Below are 20,568 nucleotides of genomic sequence, written 5' to 3' on the forward strand. Positions count from 1 at the left end.
GACCTATATAGGGGCATCAACACCTCCCGTCTTCTGCTGGTTATTCCTCTTTCTATACAGCCTAGCATCCTTCTGGCTACAGCCACCATCTTATCACACTGTTTAGATGTCTTTAGATCCTCCAACACAATCATCCCAAGTCAGTGCTTATCAGCCTCTCACCTCCCAGCACATTTGGTTCCCTCAGATTTCTACCCCCCAAATGCATCACTCTGCACTTCTTCACATTGAATTTTAGATGCCAGATGTTAGACCATTCTTCTAACTTTTGCAGGTCCTTTTTCATGTTTTCAACGCTCTCTAGGGTGTCCACTCTGTTACAAATCTTGGTATCATCCACAAAAAGGCTAACTTTACCTTCTAACCCAGGGGTGCCCAAAAGGTTGATCGCAATTGACCGGTAGATTGCGAAGGCAACACGAGTTAATCGCGTTGCCTTCGCGTTCTACTTGCTTCCTGACTCAGAAGCGCCGAGCCGACCAACTTCCCCCACCCGACGTCAATTTTGACGTCGGAGAGGAAGTTCCGGGCCAGCCAATCGCTGCCTGGCTAGCTTGGAACTTCCTCTCCGATTTCAGAAATGACGTCGGGGAGAGGAAATCTGGTCGGCCCGACACTTCTGTGTGGGGAAGCAGGGAGAGCTTGGGGCGGTGGTGGTTTGGAGGCCTGTTCCCCGATGGCGGCGGCAGTGGCTTGGGAGCAGGCAGGGAGACAGAAAGAAAGGGGGCATGGGGAGGGAAAGACAGACAGAAAGAAAGAGGGCAGGTAGACAGAAAGAAAGAAAGGGGGAACAGGAAGACAGAAAGAAAGGGAGCATGGAGAGAAAGACAGACAAAAAGAAAGGGGAGGGGGGCAGGGAGAGAGGAAGAAAAAGTTGGCGGAGGGAATAAGGTCTGGAAGCATACAGCAGGCTGAAAGAAGGGAAGAAATATTGGATGCACTGTCAGAAGAATAAAGTGCAACCAGAGACTCATGAAATCACCAGACAACAAAGGTAGGACAAATGATTTTATTTTCAATTTAGTGATCAAAATGTGTCTGTTTTGAGAATTTATATCTGCTGTCTATATTTTGCACTATGGCCCCCTTTTACTAAACCGCAATAGCGTTTTTTAGCGCAGGGAGCCTATGAGTATCGAGAGCAGCACAGGGCATTCAGCGCAGCTCCCTGCGCTAAAAACCGCTATTGTGGTTTAGTAAAAAAGGAGGGGGTATATTTGTCTATTTTTTTGTATAGTTGTTCCTGAGGTGACATTGCATAAAGTCATCTGCCTTGACCTCTTTGAAAACCCACGGAATATAAATGATAATTAACATTTTCTCTGCGTACAGTGTACTTTGTGTTTTTTAAAAAAAATTTTATTATTGGTAGATCATTTTGACTTGGTCATTTTAAAAGTAGCTTGCACACCCAAAAAGTGTGGGCACCCCTGTTCTAACCCTTCATCAATGTCGCTCACAAACATATTGAACAGAATCGGTCTTAGCACCGAGCCTTGAGGCACCCCACTACTCACCTTTTATTTTCTACAAACCTGGCTCCATTTTAATTGTTCATTAGGTTTTTTTTTTGTATAGGGAGTCTTAAAAAAAATATATATATAAAAATTGTGATGCCATATCTTAAATGATGCATCAATCCTGTCAAGTATATCCAAATTATGCCCAAACAAGAATACAAAAGGTTTTTGTTGAAAAAACATGGATGACATAATTCTACAATTACCCCATTTTCCCACACACTTGTCTCCACTTCCCAAAAGTCCCCTCCACACACTGCAATTGCACCACACCTAAAAAGTTCCCATACCTTCCAAATATTCTCTAACTGTGCTCCTCTCCCAACCCCCCCCCACAACAACCCTTTGTTTATGTTCGTTTATTAAAAATCTTTATAGACCACCTACACAGTCAAAAAGGATCAAAGTGGTTTACATCACAAAAATCAAACTTGTGAAAGGAACTCCATTAAAAATAGAAAAGCACAGGAGTTGCCATCCAACATATAACACATAACTGGAAAGACTATAGAGGATTGAATTATTGTTTCTGGTGGAGTTCGGTTTGTCAGGTGTATGAAATGGAAAAAACATTGGCAATCAAGAGAGGTTATTATAAGAAATTTAAAGAGGTGTGGAGACCATTAATTGAGTATTATAATAAATAAATAATTATATTTATCCCCATTAAATATATGTAGGGGGGAGGAGGGATGGGTGGGTTTTATGACATTATGAGGGGTAATATATGGAAAGGGAGGGAGGGGAGATAGTTTATGGTATAAAATGAATGTAGAGTTTCAAGTGAAGAATGTATAGTATGACTTGAATTATTGTACACTTGTTTGCATAATGTAAAAACGAATAAAGATATTTAAAAAAAAAAAAATAGAAAAGCAAGCATATTGTATTGTAAATTTTCCCGTTTTTGGTTGGTCCTTATTTTGTTTCGTCTTGGCCCTTATTTATCCTTATTAACTTCTATTGTAAACTTTTTAGATAATCTTTGCATTGACTTTCGTAGTATATCAAAATTGATGATAACAGGATCATGGGGCAAAGAGAAGGCTGCAGCAGAGAGAGAGAGGATGGTGTTGGTACTTAACCAATTCTTCTTTTCTGTAGCACTACTAAACCTGGTGCTTTTGCACAGATTGATACACACACAAGCAGTTAGATACTTTGAAGCCCTTTTACTAAGCTGCTTAAAATGGTGCACTGTGAGATGCACCCAAGTGTCCTTCAGTAAGTGTCAAATGTGTACATGCTAGCCATGCGCTCAAACATTTTTGTTGGGAGAGAGGCATTTCTGTGAGTAGAAGAGTGGATATTCTGTGTTAATCAGCTCGGTTCATAGACAACTCGGCGAAAGACAAAGGTGCGCGCCGACAACTGAGCATAAGACAGAGGCGCGCGCCGAAGAAAAGTACAGTTTTTAGGGGCGCTGACGGGGGTTTTTTGGGGGGAGCCCCCCTAGTTTACTTAATAGAGATCGCGCCGGCGTTGTGGGGGGTTGTAACCCTCCACATTTTACTGTAAACTTAACCTTTTCCCTAAAAACAGGGAAAAAGTGAAGTTTTCAGTAAAATGTGGGGGGTTACAACCCCCAATAGTCAAATACTAAAGAAGTGTAAACCTCTACTGAATATCCAAAGTCACCTCTTGGTCACAAATAGAAAATGCAGTTATTTAAGTATATACTATACCACGCCTCAGAGACCGAGTATAATAGCAAAATTTGCAATATACTTGATTCGGTTCAAATCTCAATCATTGGCAAGTGGTATGGAGTATTTTTACTTTCACTATGTATATACTAGCTTTGCTTTTGCTCAGCTTTGCTTTACTAATGCTTAATTTTCAAAAGAGATGTATAAACATCTTAAACACCAAATGCTATGAGAAATGTAAGATAGTGCAAATTTTGAAAGGAAAGCACTTATCTTAACGTTGTTCACACTGTGTTTGATCCCAACGGGGCCACCGTTTCACCTTAGGTGGCTTCTTCAGGGGAATTTGTTAACCAGTGTCTGTAACAGATGACAAAGACATAATTAATCTATAAAATGGTGTTTAAATGAATGCAAAAGCTTAAATTTTAAATTGCATATATTCAATCTGTTAGCAAACTTACGGAGCCGGTATGCGCTTCAACAAAATTTCTCAAAAAATGGCGTCGGCACACACCGACGCCAAGCCATTTAAAGGGCTTAGAATCAGCTGTCGGTACAGCGTTGAAAAACGTCAAAAACGTCAAAACGTAATGACGTGCACAGAGCTGACAAGTCGGGAAAGTTACAAAAAAAATTTTTTTATCTTCAACCAAATAGGTCAAACTGAAACAAATATGAAACAAAAATAGATCCATAATGATTCACTTAATAGTACACTGACCAATCTATTCTATCATTCAGACCATGGGGATGTAAAGATTGTAGAGTATATATCCAATAGGTTTCTCTACGTTTGAGTGCAGTGACTCTATCTCCTCCTCTCCTATTCTTTTTTGTGACATCAATCACTAGACCTTTGAGTTGATAAAAAGAGTGGGAGAAATCTTTACAATGTTGAACTAGTGGTTCTTTAACTTGCATTCTCTTGATGTTTGATTTATGTTCAGCAAGTCGCGTTTTAAACGGTCTGGTAGTCATGCCTACATAAATTTTCTGGCAAGGACATAGAATCATGTAGACTACATGGTCTGTTTGGCAGGTACTAAAATGTTTAATTGGATACTTTTGTTGATTATAAGGATTGATAAATTCTTTAGTTATGATCGAAAAATCACAGTACATACAGTGACCACATCTGAAATGTCCGTATAGAGTTGAGATAGAACTACTTGGCTGTTCTCGGTTGCTACTAAAGAATTCTTTAAGATTCTTGCCTCTTGAGTAGGCAAAACGTAGTCTGCTATGCCTAAAGTTGGGTAAAGATTGAATAATACCCCAATGTTTTTTGATAATTTTGGTTAATTGAAAACTGTTAGATGAATGTTTCAAAACAAATGTCATACAAGGATCTTCTTCAGTTCCACCTTGTCTGTAGTCATTTAGTAGTAATTCTCTATTATTATATTTGGCCCTTCTGTTTGCATTCTTAACAATTTGTTTGGGATATCCCCTAGCTCTCAATTTCTTACTTAAGGATTTGGCTTGAATTTTAAATTCAGATAGTAGTGTGCAGTTACGTCGTAACCTCAGCATCTGTGAAAAGGGAAGACTATTCTTTAAATGTTTTGGGTGACAACTTGTATAGTCCAAAAAAGTATTTTTAGTTAATGGTTTCTCATATGTCCGCGTAATGAACATTTGTTGTTCTATAGTAATTTCTATATCTAAATAGTGTATGCGTGTTGTTGAATATGAGAAAGTAAATTGGATATGGTTGTCACATGAATTTAGCCATTCAACAAATGCTTTCAACTGTACTTCTGTGCCTCTCCATAAAAGAAAAACATCGTCAATATATCTCCACCAAATAAAAATAAGTTGTTCAAAAGGAGAATGTTCTATCCAATTCTGTTCAAATGCTATCATAAACAAATTGGCCACAGAGGGGGCAAATGCTGCCCCCATCGCCACACCTTGTACTTGTTTGAATAAAGTTCCTTCAAAGTCAAAAAAGTTCTCACGCATGGCTAACGAAGTCAAAGAAATTAAAAATTCTGTGGGAACTAGTTGAGGCTTAGGTTGTAATTCTAGCACTTTTCTGATGACGTCAATGGCATCCTGCTGTGGAATAGATGTATATAGTGACGATACGTCCAAGGTCACCATAATAAAAGGTCCTTCTTTTACATCAATACTTTGCAATTTATTCAAAAAGTCTTTAGAATCTCTTATATATGATTTACATTTGGGAACTTCATATTTTATGAATTGGTCTATAAATCTTGACAAAGGTTCCAATATTGACCCACGAGTCGATGTTATCGGTCTAAAAGGAGGATCAGTCAAGTTTTTATGTATTTTTGGTAAAAAATATATATTTGCAGTTACTGGATGTTTGATATTTAAAAAACGATAATCTCGATTGGTAATATATCCCAATTTCAATGCTGAATCTGTGATTTTTCTGATAATGTTTTGAAGTCTTTTTGTAGGATCTAATTTGATTTCCATATAAGCTTTAGTGTCGTGAAGATGTTCAAGTGCCTTAGTTAAATAAATTGACTTATCTTGCACTACAATAGCTCCTCCCTTGTCTGCTGATTTAATGATAATTTTGGTATTGTTCTGAAGGTTCTTCAATGATTTATGTTGATCTTGTGTTAAATTAGATTTGAACTTTTGCGTTCTTGGATTCTGAAAAATTTTTTGTGAATCAAGACGTACTAGTTCTTTGAAAACAGTTAACGTGGGATCCACGGGTCCAATTGGTTTCCACGTGGATTTAGGAGCAATAGTTGTTCTATCTACAAAATCATCTCTGTTTGCGAAAAATAGTTTTACTTCCAGGAGTCTAAAAAACCTTTCAAAATCTATATTGAATTGAAATTCATTGTTCGGAACTGTTGGTACAAAAGATAAACCACGATTTAATAGTTCTATATCAGAATGATCTAGATGTTGTTGAGAAAGGTTGACTGTTACATTTGGCTGGATTGCTGTTGTGATCTCGTCCATGGTTTGCCTCTGGCTTGATTTTTGCCTCGTCTGTTCTTTCGATTTTGAAAGCCTCCTCTTGAGCCTAAAAAAGGCTTTGATGTATTAGAACTACCAGCGGAACTTAAATTGCCAGAGGATGAGCTAGAATCTGTTTTATCCATTGTGCCTGTTGTGCTGGATGTTTCACGGGACGTCATCCAATGATAAACCTTGTTATTACAGTAGTCTTTTTCATCCCTATAAAACTTTTTAAGTTTAAATTTTTTAATATTATCTCGAAATGTATCCAAATTTTCATTGGTTTTAGTAAGTTGATTTTGATAAATTTCCAATGTTTGAGTGGATTTAAGGACATTGTTAATTTTTTCAACCTCTGACTTAAGATTCTCAACTTGTTGTCTGCTCTTTTCAATAATTAACAACATTAGATCGAAGGAACATTTATTTAAAATCATGTTCCATTTCTTTAAAAAATCTGTGTCATCTTTGTAATTTTGAGGTTCTTTATTAATACGTAAGCCCCTTGGTATTCTTTCGCATTTGCAGTATTCAACTAATATTCCACTGTTAAGTTCTGTTTTAATTATTTTTTTATTTAAATTAAAGAAGAGCCCCCAATCTGTGCTTAAATTATCTGTACCAATAGAATTGATTTCAAACTGGGATGGTACATTAAGTATGGATTCAGTTTGTTCAGTATTGAATCCAAACGTCGTGCTCCAATTGCTTGAAGACATGTTAGTACAATGTGGAAAAAATCCAATAGTCAAATACTAAAGAAGTGTAAACCTCTACTGAATATCCAAAGTCACCTCTTGGTCACAAATAGAAAATGCAGTTATTTAAGTATATACTATACCACGCCTCAGAGACCGAGTATAATAGCAAAATTTGCAATATACTTGATTCGGTTCAAATCTCAATCATTGGCAAGTGGTATGGAGTATTTTTACTTTCACTATGTATATACTAGCTTTGCTTTTGCTCAGCTTTGCTTTACTAATGCTTAATTTTCAAAAGAGATGTATAAACATCTTAAACACCAAATGCTATGAGAAATGTAAGATAGTGCAAATTTTGAAAGGAAAGCACTTATCTTAACGTTGTTCACACTGTGTTTGATCCCAACGGGGCCACCGTTTCACCTTAGGTGGCTTCTTCAGGGGAATTTGTTAACCAGTGTCTGTAACAGATGACAAAGACATAATTAATCTATAAAATGGTGTTTAAATGAATGCAAAAGCTTAAATTTTAAATTGCATATATTCAATCTGTTAGCAAACTTACGGAGCCGGTATGCGCTTCAACAAAATTTCTCAAAAAATGGCGTCGGCACACACCGACGCCAAGCCATTTAAAGGGCTTAGAATCAGCTGTCGGTACAGCGTTGAAAAACGTCAAAAACGTCAAAACGTAATGACGTGCACAGAGCTGACAAGTCGGGAAAGTTACAAAAAAAATGGCTCGGCGTCGGTGTGTGCCGACGCCATTTTTTGAGAAATTTTGTTGAAGCGCATACCGGCTCCGTAAGTTTGCTAACAGATTGAATATATGCAATTTAAAATTTAAGCTTTTGCATTCATTTAAACACCATTTTATAGATTAATTATGTCTTTGTCATCTGTTACAGACACTGGTTAACAAATTCCCCTGAAGAAGCCACCTAAGGTGAAACGGTGGCCCCGTTGGGATCAAACACAGTGTGAACAACGTTAAGATAAGTGCTTTCCTTTCAAAATTTGCACTATCTTACATTTCTCATAGCATTTGGTGTTTAAGATGTTTATACATCTCTTTTGAAAATTAAGCATTAGTAAAGCAAAGCTGAGCAAAAGCAAAGCTAGTATATACATAGTGAAAGTAAAAATACTCCATACCACTTGCCAATGATTGAGATTTGAACCGAATCAAGTATATTGCAAATTTTGCTATTATACTCGGTCTCTGAGGCGTGGTATAGTATATACTTAAATAACTGCATTTTCTATTTGTGACCAAGAGGTGACTTTGGATATTCAGTAGAGGTTTACACTTCTTTAGTATTTGACTATTGGATTTTTTCCACATTGTACTAACATGTCTTCAAGCAATTGGAGCACGACGTTTGGATTCAATACTGAACAAACTGAATCCATACTTAATGTACCATCCCAGTTTGAAATCAATTCTATTGGTACAGATAATTTAAGCACAGATTGGGGGCTCTTCTTTAATTTAAATAAAAAAATAATTAAAACAGAACTTAACAGTGGAATATTAGTTGAATACTGCAAATGCGAAAGAATACCAAGGGGCTTACGTATTAATAAAGAACCTCAAAATTACAAAGATGACACAGATTTTTTAAAGAAATGGAACATGATTTTAAATAAATGTTCCTTCGATCTAATGTTGTTAATTATTGAAAAGAGCAGACAACAAGTTGAGAATCTTAAGTCAGAGGTTGAAAAAATTAACAATGTCCTTAAATCCACTCAAACATTGGAAATTTATCAAAATCAACTTACTAAAACCAATGAAAATTTGGATACATTTCGAGATAATATTAAAAAATTTAAACTTAAAAAGTTTTATAGGGATGAAAAAGACTACTGTAATAACAAGGTTTATCATTGGATGACGTCCCGTGAAACATCCAGCACAACAGGCACAATGGATAAAACAGATTCTAGCTCATCCTCTGGCAATTTAAGTTCCGCTGGTAGTTCTAATACATCAAAGCCTTTTTTAGGCTCAAGAGGAGGCTTTCAAAATCGAAAGAACAGACGAGGCAAAAATCAAGCCAGAGGCAAACCATGGACGAGATCACAACAGCAATCCAGCCAAATGTAACAGTCAACCTTTCTCAACAACATCTAGATCATTCTGATATAGAACTATTAAATCGTGGTTTATCTTTTGTACCAACAGTTCCGAACAATGAATTTCAATTCAATATAGATTTTGAAAGGTTTTTTAGACTCCTGGAAGTAAAACTATTTTTCGCAAACAGAGATGATTTTGTAGATAGAACAACTATTGCTCCTAAATCCACGTGGAAACCAATTGGACCCGTGGATCCCACGTTAACTGTTTTCAAAGAACTAGTTAGTACGTCTTGATTCACAAAAAATTTTTCAGAATCCAAGAACGCAAAAGTTCAAATCTAATTTAACACAAGATCAACATAAATCATTGAAGAACCTTCAGAACAATACCAAAATTATCATTAAATCAGCAGACAAGGGAGGAGCTATTGTAGTGCAAGATAAGTCAATTTATTTAACTAAGGCACTTGAACATCTTCACGACACTAAAGCTTATATGGAAACCAAATTAGATCCTACAAAAAGACTTCAAAACATTATCAGAAAAATCACAGATTCAGCATTGAAATTGGGATATATTACCAATCGAGATTATCGTTTTTTAAATATCAAACATCCAGTAACTGCAAATATATATTTTTTACCAAAAATACATAAAAACTTGACTGATCCTCCTTTTAGACCGATAACATCGACTCGTGGGTCAATATTGGAACCTTTGTCAAGATTTATAGACCAATTCATAAAATATGAAGTTCCCAAATGTAAATCATATATAAGAGATTCTAAAGACTTTTTGAATAAATTGCAAAGTATTGATGTAAAAGAAGGACCTTTTATTATGGTGACCTTGGACGTATCGTCACTATATACATCTATTCCACAGCAGGATGCCATTGACGTCATCAGAAAAGTGCTAGAATTACAACCTAAGCCTCAACTAGTTCCCACAGAATTTTTAATTTCTTTGACTTCGTTAGCCATGCGTGAGAACTTTTTTGACTTTGAAGGAACTTTATTCAAACAAGTACAAGGTGTGGCGATGGGGGCAGCATTTGCCCCCTCTGTGGCCAATTTGTTTATGATAGCATTTGAACAGAATTGGCTAGAACATTCTCCTTTTGAACAACTTATTTTTATTTGGTGGAGATATATTGACGATGTTTTTCTTTTATGGAGAGGCACAGAAGTACAGTTGAAAGCATTTGTTGAATGGCTAAATTCATGTGACAACCATATCCAATTTACTTTCTCATATTCAACAACACGCATACACTATTTAGATATAGAAATTACTATAGAACAACAAATGTTCATTACGCGGACATATGAGAAACCATTAACTAAAAATACTTTTTTGGACTATACAAGTTGTCACCCAAAACATTTAAAGAATAGTCTTCCCTTTTCACAGATGCTGAGGTTACGACGTAACTGCACACTACTATCTGAATTTAAAATTCAAGCCAAATCCTTAAGTAAGAAATTGAGAGCTAGGGGATATCCCAAACAAATTGTTAAGAATGCATACAGAAGGGCCAAATATAATAATAGAGAATTACTACTAAATGACTACAGACAAGGTGGAACTGAAGAAGATCCTTGTATGACATTTGTTTTGAAACATTCATCTAACAGTTTTCAATTAACCAAAATTATCAAAAAACATTGGAGTATTATTCAATCTTTACCCAACTTTAGGCATAGCAGACTACGTTTTGCCTACTCAAGAGGCAAGAATCTTAAAGAATTCTTTAGTAGCAACCGAGAACAGCCAAGTAGTTCTATCTCAACTCTATACGGACATTTCAGATGTGGTCACTGTATGTACTGTGATTTTTCGATCATAACTAAAGAATTTATCAATCCTTATAATCAACAAAAGTATCCAATTAAACATTTTAGTACCTGCCAAACAGACCATGTAGTCTACATGATTCTATGTCCTTGCCAGAAAATTTATGTAGGCATGACTACCAGACCGTTTAAAACGCGACTTGCTGAACATAAATCAAACATCAAGAGAATGCAAGTTAAAGAACCACTAGTTCAACATTGTAAAGATTTCTCCCACTCTTTTTATCAACTCAAAGGTCTAGTGATTGATGTCACAAAAAAGAATAGGAGAGGAGGAGATAGAGTCACTGCACTCAAACGTAGAGAAACCTATTGGATATATACTCTACAATCTTTACATCCCCATGGTCTGAATGATAGAATAGATTGGTCAGTGTACTATTAAGTGAATCATTATGGATCTATTTTTGTTTCATATTTGTTTCAGTTTGACCTATTTGGTTGAAGATAAAAAAATTTTTTTTGTAACTTTCCCGACTTGTCAGCTCTGTGCACGTCATTACGTTTTGACGTTTTTAACGTTTTTCAACGCTGTACCGACAGCTGATTCTAAGCCCTTTAAATGGCTCGGCGTCGGTGTGTGCCGACGCCATTTTTTGAGAAATTTTGTTGAAGCGCATACCGGCTCCGTAAGTTTGCTAACAGATTGAATATATGCAATTTAAAATTTAAGCTTTTGCATTCATTTAAACACCATTTTATAGATTAATTATGTCTTTGTCATCTGTTACAGACACTGGTTAACAAATTCCCCTGAAGAAGCCACCTAAGGTGAAACGGTGGCCCCGTTGGGATCAAACACAGTGTGAACAACGTTAAGATAAGTGCTTTCCTTTCAAAATTTGCACTATCTTACATTTCTCATAGCATTTGGTGTTTAAGATGTTTATACATCTCTTTTGAAAATTAAGCATTAGTAAAGCAAAGCTGAGCAAAAGCAAAGCTAGTATATACATAGTGAAAGTAAAAATACTCCATACCACTTGCCAATGATTGAGATTTGAACCGAATCAAGTATATTGCAAATTTTGCTATTATACTCGGTCTCTGAGGCGTGGTATAGTATATACTTAAATAACTGCATTTTCTATTTGTGACCAAGAGGTGACTTTGGATATTCAGTAGAGGGTTACAACCCCCCACAACGCGGCGCGATCTCTATTAAGTAAAGTGGGGGTTCCCCCCATGCCCCCCCCCGTCGGAGCCGGAAAAACAGTAATTTTCTGCGGCGTGCGCCTCCGCGCTGCGCTCATTTGTCTGCGTGCGCCTTTGTCCCGGCGCGCTTTTGACCTGACACCAATCAGCTCATCTATACCAGTGTGTCAACTGGAAGTGCAGGATTACCGTGTGAGCCCTTACTGCCTACAAAATATGTGTTGGTAAGGCCATGTGCTAATAGCAACACTAATTTAATACAAAAAAAAGGAAAATGAGCCATTTTACGACTGTAACAAAAATGGCCTTAGCTCGCAGGGAAAAACCTGCCTAAGGGTGCATTAAGGCCAGTTTTTGCAGCTGCTTAGTTAAAGAACCCCTTTTGGTTTTAATTATCCAAAAGATTTGGAAATGCTTAATATTTGCCTTTTTAACTTTTATAATCGAACTTTCATCAATGATGATTTTTTTATGGGAGTGGAGGTAGATTTCATAATGCAGTGATGCCATGGGATTTTATTTGGGAAAAGGATGACCATACTAGCCAAGAGTATAATTTTTTTTTGCATATTTTCAGTATACTGTCATTGGTGAAATTGACAGGACAATTAGCATTACTTAGAAAGTCACGTGAATGTTAAAATAATCATGAAAGCAGCTAGACTTTGTACTGGTGTTTGTCTACTTTGTAGACATTTAAACATGCTTGTAGCAGCTTTCTTAAGAAAAGGGATGTTAATCCTGGTGAACCCTGAAGTTTAGCATAGATTGCACAATGTGTCCTCCTGAAATCCTCTATAATAAAACAGATTTGACCTGGAGGAGATCTTGCCCTCATTGCACTGTATGAATTCTCATCCCCCGGTCATGATGCTGGCACAAGCTTTCATTTTAACTTCAAAGTAAACATGCTATGCCTTTATGTTTAATCTAGTTTCTATCTCCTCTGCTTCTCCTGCATTCTAGCACAAAGATCGCAAACACCCCTTCCTCCTGGATTGATGACTATTTTGATTGGGTTAAACCACAGTCCGTCTGCTGCAGAGTCTATAACACTACTGGACAGTTCTGTAATGCCTCAGGTAAAAGCACTCCATCATTTTACCCTCTAATTAGTACTGAAATACGTGCAATGGTGAGCACATTTGTCTCTATTAAATGAAATACGCATTCTTTCTTTCTCCTTTTCCTCTCAAGTGCATTTGAAAATTGTGATGGAGACTTAATTTAAATAAGACTTTGGGGCTAAGTTTATTGCTCAAAATATCAAGTTGTGTATTAACTTGTCACTGTTGCATTTTCTTTGGAAGTTTTTGGCCTGCTTTCTTTTGTTGGTTGGGGAGGTCCCTCCAGGCAGGAGGGAGTGGGCATCCCTCTTGAATTGGAAAAAAGGCACAGGGATGTTGAAGGGGGGATTCTGTTCTGATGGCACTGGGGGGGGGAGGGTGTTGTTCCAGCCCTGTTGCAAGAGGGAGTGGACATCCCTCCTTATTTTTTTAAAACTTTTGTGTTGGGGGCTATGCAGGAGGGGGGAGGGGAATGGATGGAGGGAATCAGGTGGGTCAGTGGGAGGGATGAGGAGTCTCTTTTTTTTGTGTGTTTGTGTGTCGGGGCCTTTTCTATTCACTAGATAGTTTGGGAGGGCAAAAATAGAGCATGAGACAGAACTAGGCTTCAGGAGTTTTCCTAGTCCTCCCAAATAGTTTTGGGGTGGGAGACAAATCTTGTATCCTTTCCTGCCTGTTGCACAGTATGTGTAGATCAGTTCTGCAGAAAACTGAGACAACAACGTTGTGATATTGGTCATGAATATGCATTGCTTTGTAATACTTTGATATTGCTCTTTCCTCTGGTATATAAGGGTATGTGTTAGGGCTTCTAATTTTAGGTTTCAACCAGTAACGCCCCTGAAATCATCACTTTTTTCCCCTTCAACATTTGTCTTGTTATCTACTTGATCTTTATGCCTTTTTTTGCACTGATGACCTAAATGACAAATGTACAGATTTCATTCCACCAGTACACAACAATATTTCTTGTGGTGTGAAAACACCAATACCCCCCAAATTCTTAAATAGCTGGAAAATACACCTACATTTATAACTAATAAACACCTAAAAATAGAAGCTTTGGCCTTAAATTTTACCAAAAAAGCAGTATAGCAAATTATTCATTAAACAGGTGTGTACCATTGTATTCAGAATGTATTTGAGGATGCAAATAGTAAATTCGTTTCTGGTCTTATATTTTGATAGTTGTCAGTCCCCTGTGTGTGCATTGCCGCCCTTCTACACCAGAAGGCAAGAGGAGACCTCAAGGGGAAGAGTTCATGAAATTTCTACCCATGTTTCTTTCGGATAACCCTACCTCTAAATGTGGGAAAGGGTAAGCATCAAAGATCTGATTGAAATACATTTAAAGTGACAGTTGGCATGTTAATTAAATCATGTTGATTTTGGAAGGGTCAGTACAATCACTAAATAGCCATTTTATATATAAGTGTTTGTCCATCTTTACTGTGTGAATGTATGAAGATACTGGACACTATGTCAAAAGACATAGATGCCAGAAAGCATCTTAATTGCCAGGACGTCTTTTCTGTACGTCCAGCGAGATGTTCCAGCCTCTATGTTCAGAGCATAAGATGGGTGTGGTGGAGCATAAGATGGGTGTGGTGTATTATGGGCAGTCTCAAGAGCGGGTTAGGTATGGACATCTTGCTGCGATAATCAAACATTTTGCAAGATATCCTGGACAGAACTTGTACGTGTGGAATTAGACCTGTTTTAGAAGGGTCTTAGTGCCACAAAGGTGCCCAAACTAAAAAGATGATTACATCATGGTAAGACTCCCTCAATGCTCACAGACCCCCTCACACCCACAAAGATCAGAATAGAAATGTACATACCTGTTTCCAGAGCATCAGTACCTGCTATAGGAAAGACTAGTAGAACTCCACAGAGGTGTCTTAAGTAGCCTGGTGGGTGGGCTAGTGATCCATAGAGAGGAGTAGCAAGTCCCTTAAGCCACTCTAACCACTACATTCATGGTGGAAAATGTGAGCCCACCAAAACCCTACTCTTCTGTCGTATAAGTGCCACCTGCAGCCATAAGGGCTATTGGGATTGTAGACAGGTGGGTTGGGGAGGCTCACCATAACCTATAAGGGAGTTCTGGTGAGATGTTTATCTGGCATTCTTTATGTGAAGTTCACAGCAGTGCCCTCTAAGGTGTTCCACTGCTCTGTTGCCATGTCTGGGTGGTCAGTTCATTAAAGAACTGGCCCCTCTCACGTCCAAATGGTTTTATTCTGGGCATTTAGGACTTGGGACAAAATTTTGGTCGAAAATGTGGTATAAAGAAAGATGTCCTGGCTGGGCATCCCAATGGCTTGGATGTCCAGATAGAGGATTTTCAAAAAAATTATTTCTAGATGTATGGTGGTTTGCCTTTCGAAAATAGGCATTTTCTTACTGCCAACTTTAGACGTCTAGTGCCATATGTCCAAATCAGACTTAGATGTGTTTTGAAAATGTCCCTCCACGTATATGTAGATCCAGAAGGGTGCTTTCTATGAAATAGGGTGTAAATACTCGGACTCTTATTTAGTTAGGGGTGTGCAGCCAGATATTCAGTTTCCCTCATTTCTGGGAATATTTTTTGTTTGGGGATTTTTAATTTTGTCGTCATTGGAGCAGTATCATTAATGGGAAAAAAGAACAGAGTAAATGGGCCATCTAGTTTCAATGGACTCCTTATAGAGTTGAGGCCAATTCAACCCTGTTAACCTTTTCATAAAAATTTTAAAAATTCATTATTTCCTGAATGACTTTTTTTTTTTTTTTTTTTTAATCTTTATTCATTTTACATCTTACAACAAGTGTAACAATAGATAACAGTTAAATTGAATTGAATACAACACTTGAATCTTTATCATATTCAACATTAAAACATTAAAATTTTTAACCCATTCCCTCCCAATCCAACCATAACCTATGTGTTCACAAAGCTCATATACAATATTCTATATTATCGATCTAAATATTTAATAAAATTATAAAATCCCTCCCCAATCCTTTCCTTCTTATTGCATTTATAATGGAAAAATGGTATTTATTCATTACAATATCTTGTTAATGGCCCCCAGATTTTATTAAAATTATTATAGTTCCCTCTTTGTATAGCAATTGCTCTTTCCATTTTATAGATGTGACATAATGAATTCCACCAGAAGCAATAATTGAGTCTATTCTTCCAATTAAACGTGATTTGTTGTATGGCGACTCCTGTCATGATCAATAAAAGCTTATTATTGTTAGACGAAATTTGAATCTGTGCCCTCATTGATAGTCCGAATAGAATTGTATCATAAGATAACGCCACATGGTTTTCCAATAAACAATTTATTTGACCCCAAATAGATTTCCAAAAGGCTAAAGTAAAGGGACAATAAAATAATAAATGATCTAGAGTACTTACTTCGAGATTACAATGCCAGAATCTATTAGACTTAGAGCTATTCAACTTTTGTAATCTAACTGGGGTCCAAAAAGCTCTATGTAAGAGAAAAAAACAAGTTTGTCTCATAGATGCGGAGACTGTAGATCTCATTCTCCAAGAACAAATCCGTGGCCATTGAGATGCAGTAATCTGATGCTTAATCTCGATGCTCCAAATATCTCTAAGACCATTTTTAGGCTTCTTTTTAACTAATCCACTTATCAATTTATACCACTGTGCAGCCTAGTGACCCAGAAAGTCCACCTAAAAGCATAAGAACTCCAAACTATAATGATTGTTAAGGGTTTTCCATTCAGGGAACCCCGCCTGAAGGGCCTGCTTCAATTGCAACCGTCTAAAACTTTGCGATTTATTAAGGCCATATTTATATTGCAATCGTGAAAATTCAAGCAGTTTACCATTTGAAATAACATTTTCCAAAATACGTATCCCTGCTATCATCCAATGCTTCCAGATGACCTTAAATCCGCCAATTTGAATCCTGGAGTTTAGCCATATAGTCTGATTTGTTGACTTTTGTATTGGATCAGATGTTAAATTATTAATATATCGTAATGTTTTCCATCTATCCATTAATATTCTGTTTTCTTTATACAATCTAGGCATTTTAATACTAAGAACATGACATAATCGTAAAGGAAACATGAGTCGGCATTCCAACCATAACCAGTCTGGGGTATTATCTATGAGTTCTAGGAGGACCCAATACATACCCTGGCGCAAAATATAGGCTTGATACCTATAAAAATTTGGAAAATTTACCCCACCCTCTTTAATTGATTTTTGTAAAGATACTAGAGCGATTCTAGGAGTTTTACCTTACAAATTTGGTAAGAATACTGTTTAACTTTTTATTAAAGGACCCTCTAAAAAAAACTGGTAACATACTCATTTGATAACAAACCACAGGCAATATCATCATCTTAATCGTTTGAATTCTCCCCCACCAAGAAAGATGTAAAGGGTTCCATTGTTCGCACATTTCTGTTACCTTCTGCAATAAAGATTTTTCATTTTCTTTCATTGTGTATTCCAGCGTATTTTTAATCCATCTTCCTTCCATATAAAAGAAAATGAATCAAACAAGCCTTTTGTGCAATGCAAATTTAGTGGAAGAACTTCTGATTTACTCCAATTTATTTTATAACCTGAGAATTTTCCAAATTTTTCAATCAATTAAAGTAAGCATGGAATGGTCTTTTCAGGATTTCTCAAATGAAGCAATATATCATCTGCGTATGCAGAGACCTTATATTCCAGATCTGAATAAGGAATACCCTGTATTTCCTTTACTTGTTGGATAGCTAATAACAAGGGTTCTGATACAATATCAAACAACAAAGGAGACAGGGGACAGCCTTGTCTAACTCCCTCTGCAAACTAAAACATTCAGAAAAATTATTATTTATATATAATCTAGCTTCAGGGGAGCTATACAATGTTTGAATCATTTGTATAAATCCTGACCCCATTCCAAACCATTCCATAGATTGATACATGAAGGTCCATTCCACCCGATCAAAGGCCTTTTCTGTATCCAAGGACACAGAAAAAGCCAGATCATTCATGTCTTTTGTTAAGTTCAACATATGAAGAGCCAATCTGACGTTGTTAGATGAATGTCTCTTAGCAACAAACCCAGTTTGGTGCATATCAATAATGAAAGAGAGAGCCTTGGCTAAGCGTAAAGCTAATATTTTAGCTAAAAGTTTTCCATCTACATTAATTAATGAGATAGGCCTGTAGTTTGAAACCAGTCTGGGATCTTTATTTGGCTTTGGCAAAACTATAGTTAATGACTCTGCCATAGTACCCATAATGTAACCTTTAGTTAGTTGAGTCTGATATAAATTTAATAAATGTGGTAACAGGGTATTTTGAAATGCTTTATAAAACTCTACTGTGAAACCATCACCACCTGGAGCGGATCCAACTCTAAGAGACTTCAACGCTGTTTCTAATTTTTTTAATGATATAGGCTCTTCTAAACTTCTTTTAATATGATCAGGAATTTTCGGTCCAGTAATTAATCTCAAAAATTCTAATCCATCCCTTTCTCTATTATCATACGGCTCGGAAGAATATAAGTCTTTATTTAATCTTGACAATATTGTGTTAATGGTTTCCATACATCTTGAAATTTTTTTAAATATCCCTTTTGTAACGCAGTAAACCTTTCCATTTTATATATATGGCATAAAGAATTCCACCAAAATGTATAATTTAGTCTTTTCCAATCTTTCCAGTTATATGTGATTTGTTGAATGGCAACCCCTGTCATTATTAATAATTTATTATTGGTTGCTGAAATCTGACTTTTTTTTCTCATATCCATACCAAATATCACAGTATCATAAGATAATGCCACTGGGTTTTCTAATAAATTGTTAATTTGGTCCCAAATTGATTTCCAAAATTTGTTAATGTATGGGCAATGAAACAATAAATGATCTAAAGTTCCTGCTTCTAGATGACAATGCCAGCATTTATTAGACAAAGAACTATCTAATTTTTGCAATCTAACAGGGGTCCATAACGCTCTATGCAATAGAAAAAACCATGTTTGTCTCATAGATGCTGATACCGTACATTTCATCCTCCAAGACCAAATTCGTGGCCATTGAGATGCAGTAATTTCATGCTTAATCTCAATACTCCAAATATCTCTTAAACCAGTTTTTAATTTCTTCTTAGTAAGTTCATTTAATAATTTATACCATTGGGCGGCCTGGTGACCCAAGAAGTCTGTCTGGAAACAAAGAAACTCCATACTATGATGATTATTAAGGTTTTTCCATTCAGGGAACCCCGCCTGAATGGCATGCTTCAGTTGCATCCATCTGAAATTTTCTGATTTTTTAAGTCCAAATTTATGTTGCAACTGTGAAAATTCAAGCATAGCACCATTAGAGATGACATCATCCAATATACGTATTCCTGCTATCATCCAATGTTTCCAGACTAGTCTTTCTCCGCCAATTTGAATCTTGGAGTTTACCCATATAGATTGATTTGTAGATTTGTAAATTGGAATAGTTGTTAAGTTACTTATATATCTTAAAGTTTTCCATGTATCTGCTAGTATTTTGTTATCTTTACTATAGTTAGGCATTTTGATACTGAGGACATGGGACAATCGCAATGGAGACATGAGTTGCCATTCTATCCTTAACCAATCTGGGAGTTTTTCCATGAGTTCTGGGAGGATCCAATACATACCATGACGCAAAATATAGGCTTGATGGTACCTATAAAAGTTTGGAAAATTTACCCCTCCCTCTGAAATTGATCTTTGTAAAGATACCAAAGCTACTCTAGGAGTTTTACCCAGCCAAATAAATTTTAACAGAATGCTATTTAATTTTTTATAAAAGGACCCTTGAAAATAAACTGTCAACATGCCCATTTGATAGCAAACCACAGGTAAAATCATCATCTTAATAGTTTGGACTCTCCCCCACCATGAAAAGTGCATAGGATTCCATTGCTCACACATTTCCGTAACCTTTTGTAATAACAGTTTTTCATTAATTAAGTAGAAATATTTCCCTTATGTTTATTAATTTATGAAGAAAGGGGGATATTTTATTTTAACATATATCATACAAAAATGAAGTTTAGGGATGGGAGGGAGGGAAGAGGAATAGAGATATAAATAACACTTAATGTAATGAATAAAGAATTTATATGATTATAGAACTTATGATAGAGAGGGATGGGAAGGAGGAGGGGGGAAAAAGGATGTACTGCACAAATAATAGAATGTTAAATGATATATTTATTGTTAATGTGATTAAATATATATATACATTTAATGTAATTATGAAAATGAATAAAGAATAATAAAAAAAAAGTCTTTATAAAAATTTAGAAATTGATTTAAAATATTACCAATTTGAGTAAGTGTATTCCCTTTTTCATCTTTAATTGCAATAATTTTTGTTCTTCTCTTCTTTGCTTTAAGATAATTTGCCAATAATCTTCCCGCCTTATTTGAATTTCCATAATACAGAGGTTGTTGGGAAAACAAATCCTTCCTTACCTTTTGCTTTTAATAGAGCCTGTAGAGTACCATGCTCCCATTTATCAATCAATTTAGATTCTAAAAGTTTAATTTCT

The 20,568-nt window shown here is 36.2% G+C and overlaps 1 protein-coding gene across 1 annotated transcript in view; it reads left to right on the forward strand.

Annotated features, from left to right (window-relative positions):
* NPC1 (NPC intracellular cholesterol transporter 1) overlaps nucleotides 1-20,568 on the forward strand; it is a 127,307-nt gene that overhangs the window by 97,272 nt on the left and 9,467 nt on the right. The window contains exons 19-20 of the mRNA XM_033933875.1: nucleotides 12,895-13,010; nucleotides 14,184-14,313. Coding sequence (XP_033789766.1) covers nucleotides 12,895-13,010; nucleotides 14,184-14,313 — 246 coding nt within the window. The remainder of the gene's footprint in view (nucleotides 1-12,894; nucleotides 13,011-14,183; nucleotides 14,314-20,568) is intronic.

This window comes from Geotrypetes seraphini, chromosome 2, assembly GCF_902459505.1.
Source record: "Geotrypetes seraphini chromosome 2, aGeoSer1.1, whole genome shotgun sequence".
NCBI classification, from domain to species: domain Eukaryota; kingdom Metazoa; phylum Chordata; class Amphibia; order Gymnophiona; family Dermophiidae; genus Geotrypetes; species Geotrypetes seraphini.